We start from the raw sequence: 6,670 nt of genomic DNA, 5'->3' as shown, positions 1-6,670 counted from the left end.
ATTCTATATCTCAAATATTGCCGAATATTCTTGCAAACATAATTTGAAAATACCTGTGTGTACATATGGATGGACAATATGGCCTAAAATCTGCCCCCTGCCCCAGTAGCATCATTTACACACTTTTGCACTACTGGTAAGACAACCCTTTTTAGATAATCCCCTCACTTCAATCTAATTTGCCTCATTAAGTGCATCTGAAAATCGAACGCAGGGACAATTTGTAAGTCTTGTTTATTTACCTCCAGCAAGGGCGTAATTTGCGGGGGAGTGAGGGGGGGGGGGGGGGGGTAGAGGGGTTGCAACCCACCCAATAAACAAAACCGGCCAATGCAATGCCCCCAAATATCTAGGTGGAGGTGTCAATAAACCCCCCCCCCCCCCCCCCCAGGATATTTTTAGTGGCAAAGCAAAAGTGCACAAGCTGGATGATACTGGATGTTTTTAGCAAAGACTTCAAGTTGTTATTAAGGAGGTGTACAGGTGAAACTCATATTATTAGAATGTCATGTGAGAGGAATTGGAATTGAGGCTAGGATTCATGCTAAAAGGGGCCCAAACCAAGCACTGAGTACATATGCATGATTATACTTTATAGAGGGCCGACATTTCTGTATTTAAAATCCCGTTTTTTTATTGATTTCATGTAATATACCAACATTTCTGGGATTTTGAATTTGGGGTTTTCATAAGCTGTTAGCCATAATAATCAAAATTGTAACAAATAAAGGCTTGATATATCTCACTTTGCATGTAATGAGTCTATATAATATATTAGTTTCACCTTTTAAGTTGAATTAGCTGAAATAAATGAACTTTTGCACGATATTCTAATTTCTGGAGTTTCAACCTGTATGTCGCCCTGAACGGCCGGAGGTTTAAGGCCTCTGAGTCTGTTCTGAATCGGTGAGGTATATTTCAGTTCATTTCAGGTGTTGTTGTTATGGATACAAGCGTCATCAGAGAGCGCGAAAATACACATCGATCTGCCGTAAAGTGGCGTGCACACTATAAACTGTAGCGAGCGTGGGTACAGTCAGTGCCACACGAAATACATTACACACTGTGTCAATAGGTGTTCCTGACCTGCATAGAAAGAAAATAAAAATAAAGGAATTTTTTTTTATTTTGACTTTGCGAGTAAGTTTTTTTTTTCTTTCATATCTTCGCTGTGGATTGTTGCAACTCCACAAAAAAAACGTCCGTCGATGTGTGTGTGTGTGTGTGTGTGTGTGTGTGTGTGTGTGTGTGTGTGTGTGTGTGTGTGTGTCTATCTGTCTGTCTGGGTGTGTGTGTGTGTGTGCGTGTGTAGTTGTCTGTATGTGTATGTAGTTGGGTGTGTGTCTGTCTGTCTGTCTGTCTGTCTGTCTGTCTGTCTGTCTGTCTGTCTGTCTGTCTGTCTGTCTGTCTGTCTGTCTGTCTGTCTGTCTGTCTGTCTGTCTGTCTGTCTGTCTGTCTGTCTGTCTGTGTGTGTGTGTGTGTGTGTGTGTGTGTGTGTGTGTGTCAACCGACGAGCGATATGCGATAGGCTAAAGTGTTATAGGTCAACAGCGGTGAGGGTTATAATATAATCAGTTTGTTGACAGTTATTTTCTACAGCAGAAGTGACTGGGAGGTTTTTTATACAAGTAGTTAGGAGTGGCTGTGAATTCACAATTTCACAACGGAACCTTCATTTAAAGGAGTACTTCACCCATACGGAAGCGGCGTTCTATCATTATTCGCTATTATAATAGGCTAAAATGAATGAGGTTTTTCTTCCCTCAGTCTTCCCTCAGTCTTCCCTTGGCCCAGCTGTCCTGTTAATCCTAACCCTACGTTGTTACTAGTGTGATGTCACACTAGTAAAATGTAGGGTTAGACAGTGAGACCATAAAACACTCTTTCTGCCTTTTCTCAGGCTAGGATGAACCCATTTCTAAAATGTTTGCAAATTTATACTACATAGGATCTCAGAGTTCAATACAACTTCATATTCCCACCGGTGAAGTATTCCTTTAAACACTAACAGACATATAGACATAGCTACAACCATATAGACAGCTCGACTAGCTATACTAGCCCGTAGCTAGCACTGAAGATGCTACACAGTATTCATCACATAGCCTACAACAGTGTGTGTTTCTACCGTGATTCCCATCCACATTAACTGCTACACACACACACACTCCTCTCCACCCCGTCCCCATATATTTACAAGAGTTTTTTTTATATATACAAAAGCAGGAGCAGTAAGTGACATTAAAGCGGTTGATGGTCAAGTTATATGTTTTGTGGCAGTGCAGAGCAGCAAGTCTGGATTTGAGATCAATATATGTGGATTTTTTCTCAGCCGAGCTAAGGGTGTAAGGGCAGGGTGTCATATTGTATCATACTGTATGAAATGTAAAGCCCACTGAGACAAATGTGTTTGTGATTTTGGGCTATACAAATAAAACTGATTTGATTTGATTTGGTTTGACCAGTTGAGGTGTCAAATGCAGTTTGCCAAAAAATATGACATGAAATTTCCGACTACTTGTGGTCAAATGTTCTAATGTTATTGGTTCAGAAATGTAAGAAGCGAAAAGTGTCTTGAAAAGATGAAGAAAAGTTTGTGAAATGTGTTAAATGTCCTAACCCTCACTCACCCCTAAACCCCTAACCCCTAACCCATTACTCTAAACCATAAACCCTAACCCCTTATACCCCTTAACTATAACCCCTTAAACCTGCAGTGTGTAGAATTTTGGGTTTTATTTCCTAGCAGATTTTGTAGAAAGTAATTATAATATCCATAAGTAAATTTAATTTAGTGCATAATAGCTGAATTTTTTTTGAATTATTATTTTTTCCCTTAGAAAGGGTCTCATATATGTCCATATTTCTGCATATTTTGGACCAAGGCCTAGTGCCGCCATCTTGAAAGTGTCATAGTTGGAATGTCATCAGGTGCATTGTTTAAAATTTAGAATTGTTCTTGTCCTTGAAGGCCACTGTAGCTTCTGTTATTATTCTAAAGGGGTGGGGTTACCCAGGGAGTGTTGCATTCTAGAACTTTGTAGAACTTTCTTGATGATGTCATATTACACACTGCACCCTTAACCATAACCCCTTACCCTAGCCCTTACCCCAAACCCTGTATAATCTGTGAATGAAATTGGAGCAACTCATGCCAAAATATTTGTGAGAATGTTGCATTCATGTGGTGTCGGCTGAAAAAAATAAAAATAAATAAGAAAATCCCCAATAGTATTTTGCATGATTTTTCTACAAACTAATAAGTCTTGTCTAGTGAGCGAGAGAGAGAGAGTTGGCCGGTGTGCACTGCCTCAGAACGTGTCCAGGAGCATTACTGTGTTACTGTGTTACTGTGTTGCGTTTGCAGTTTGGGGTTCAGCTGTGGAGTCGTTCAGCATTTTATTTCCTGGTGAAATCACGACTGTTGTTGTTGTTGTTGTTGTTGTTGCAGGTGAAGCTTCTTGTTCTGTTTCTACCGACTATCCGGCTGCCACAGGACGTCCTGAGAGAGAGAGGGTGGAGGGGGGGGGGGGGGGGGGGAAACTGTTCAAATATACCTTTAAATTTGTGTTTTCAAACTGTTAAACCATACCATCACAGAAGTAGTTATACAGCTCTGGAGAAAAATTAAGATACCACTTCAAATGTTCAGTGTCTCTCGTTTGACTATTTAGAGGCATATGTTTGAGTAGAATGAACATTTTGGTTTTATAATATAAACTACTGACAACATTTCTACCAAATTCCAATACATTGTTTGTCATTAAAGAGCATTTCCATTAAGTAATGTAGAGATGAAGATTGAAGAAAAATCCAGACTGGTCTCTTAATTTTTTTCCTTGGAATTCCATTGTTGTGTATTTTAAAGTGTGCTATACAAATCCAATCCATTATCATCATGATGATCATTCTCACCGGGCTACTATACGTCCAGTTTGCTGGGCCCGATGCTGTGGATGAGCTGTGTAGACTCTGATGCGTATCCCTGGATCAACAGGTTCTTATTGAGGTCCCCGGTCCCACTGCCCGCCTGGAAAACATATATTTTTTTTTAACCTTTATTTATACAGGTAAATCCCATTGAGACCGAAGACTCTTTTTCAAGGGAGACCTGTTTTCCTTTCCCACGTTACCATTCACACACACATTCATACACCGATAGCAGGCTAACTGTCGACGAGGCAAGGTGGGTGAAGTGTCTCGCCCAAGGACACAACAACCATGACACAGGTGGCAGGGCGGGGATCGAACCTCCAACCCTTTGATCATCAGCCGAACCGCTCTACCAACTGAGCCACAGTCACCCCCACATTACAATACCACGCAAGAGTTTGTTTATTTCAGTAATTCAACTTAAAAGGTAAAAAATTATATATTAAATAGACTTTATAATTACATGCAAGGTGAGATATTTCAAGCCTTTATTTGTTAGAATTTTGATTATTATGGCCTACAGCTTATGAAAACCCCAAATTCAAAAATCTCAGAAAATTTAAATATTACATGACATCAATAAAAAAGGGGATTTTAAATACAGAAATGTCGGCCCTCTATAAAGTAGACTAGAATCATGCATATGTACTCAGTGTATGAATGTGTGTGTGAATGGTAACATAGGAATGGGAACAGCCTAGGTCTCCCTTGCAAAAGAGTCTCCGGTCTCAATGGGATTTACCTGTATAAATAAAGGTTAAAAAAAAGAAAAAAAAAGAAAAAGAGTTTCACCTGTAGTTTTGGGTAGAGGGGTGAGTGGACCCCCCCTCCCTGTCCCATGTCAATCAGCTGATCCAAACCCTCCGTTCCCTCGGTTACCGGGGAGAACTCGTGGGCGCTGGCCTGCTCGTCCCGCGACTCGGGGCTGATGGAGACAGATGGAGAACTTCAAACACACACAATGATGACACACACACAATGTAGCTCATTAATTTGAAGTGACTTTGTGTCGACTGTGTTCGTTTAAATAACCGATAAACACAATAGAATCACAAAGGAAAAATCCCCAAAAAAATGTTAAGAGGTTCAAACACACGTGATGACACAGACAGAATGTTCTTCATTAATTTAAAATGACTTTGAAAGGAAAATGGCGTCAGTATTTAAAGCTGCAGTGTGTAGAATTTTGGGTTTTATTTCCTAGATTTTGTAGAAAATAATTATAATATCCATAAGTACATTTAATTTGGTGCATAATAGCTGAACATTTCTTTTTGATTATTTTTTTCCCCTTAGAAACGGTCTCATATATGTCCATATTTCTGCATATCTTGGACCAAGGCCTAGTGCCGCCATCTTGAAAGTGTCATAGTTGGAATGTCATCAGGTGCATTGTTTAAAATGTAGAATTGTTCTTGTCCTTGAAGGCCACTGTAGCTTCTGTTATTATTCAAAAGGGGTGGGGTTACCCAGGGAGCGTTGCATTCTAGAACTTTGTAGAACTTTCTTGATGATGTCATATTACACACTGCACCTTTAATCTATATTGGGTATTTTAAGTATTAAAACATGTGTATGTTCCAGTCCCCCATAATACTTCCCTGCTATTTAGTATGTCAGAAAAATATTTAGGGATGTCCCAATACATGGTGTCAAATGCAGTAATCACACAGAAACAGGGGCCATTTTGAAAAAAGTAGTGTTTCTGTTTTGTCCCATTGTTTTGATCGGTTATTATTTGAATGTTTTGTGCTCCATACCGTGATACTACAGTCAAGAGCCGTGAATAAATATTGGTTGCGTTCCGAATCGCATACTCTTTCTTTTTTCTATTCTACATACTACATCCGGCGATAAAAAGAATCTAGTTAGGATGCAGTAGGCATACTATTGGGACATACTTTACTCTCTTATTTCATCATAACATTGCGCCTTGATCTTGCCTCTTGCTTTTATATCCGTCGCATCCCCGTTTGTTTTCATACGGAGGCTTCGTCGATGTGACGTCACTTCACGTGCGCACTGGATTGTGGGTCAGAATCGCCCCAAATAGGATGCAGTTTTCAACACTAACAATCTTGGCCGCATGAAGTAGGACATCCGGGTACTTCTAACCATCCTAAATCTGGCCACAAGAATCGGGACATCCTAAATCTTTTTTTCTACCATACTATATAGTAGAAAGTATGCGATTCGGAACGCAACCGTTGAAAATTAAATTAAATTAAATAAACAAAGATGTCCGCCCTACCTGACGTCCATGCTCTGCACCCCGTCACTCAGCTCGTCCACACAGCAGATCTTGTTTTCCAACGGACCGAGTGTGACGTCTGCCTCTAAGGGGGCCGAGGCCTCTGCTCTGTCACACACTGAGACACACACACAGACAGACAGACAGACAGACACACACACAGACAGACAGACAGACAGACAGACACACAGACACACAGACAGACAGACAGACAGACAGACAGACAGACAGACACACAGACAGACAGACAGACAGACAGACAGACAGACAGACAGACAGACAGACAGACACACAGACAGACAGACAGACAGACAGACAGACACACAGACAGACACACAGACAGACAGACACACAGACAGACAGACAGACAGACAGACACACAGACAGACAGACACACACACAGGTACCTTTAAAAGCTGCTTTTTTATATATATTTAATAATGATACACAGAAAGACAGGATCCTTTGAAAGCCAATAATTTTGTG

General features: G+C 40.4%; 1 protein-coding gene across 1 annotated transcript in view; it reads right to left on the bottom strand.

Annotated features, from left to right (window-relative positions):
• Nucleotides 1-3,372: 3,372 nt before the first annotated feature.
• Nucleotides 3,373-6,670, bottom strand: part of map7d2b (MAP7 domain containing 2b) — a gene marked incomplete at its 5' end in the record, with an annotated part of 55,943 nt that continues 52,645 nt past the window's right edge. The window contains 4 exons of the mRNA XM_080050104.1: nucleotides 3,373-3,502; nucleotides 3,916-4,030; nucleotides 4,726-4,879; nucleotides 6,185-6,269. Of these exons, the coding sequence (XP_079906230.1) occupies nucleotides 3,923-4,030; nucleotides 4,726-4,879; nucleotides 6,185-6,269 (347 nt within the window). The 3' untranslated portion in view covers nucleotides 3,373-3,502; nucleotides 3,916-3,922. The remainder of the gene's footprint in view (nucleotides 3,503-3,915; nucleotides 4,031-4,725; nucleotides 4,880-6,184; nucleotides 6,270-6,670) is intronic.

Source organism: Ammodytes marinus (genome assembly GCF_949987685.1).
Source record: "Ammodytes marinus genome assembly, chromosome: 21".
NCBI classification, from domain to species: Eukaryota; Metazoa; Chordata; class Actinopteri; order Uranoscopiformes; family Ammodytidae; genus Ammodytes; species Ammodytes marinus.
Note: the sequence above shows the minus strand (reverse complement) of the source record. Positions and strands in the feature narration are given on the sequence as shown.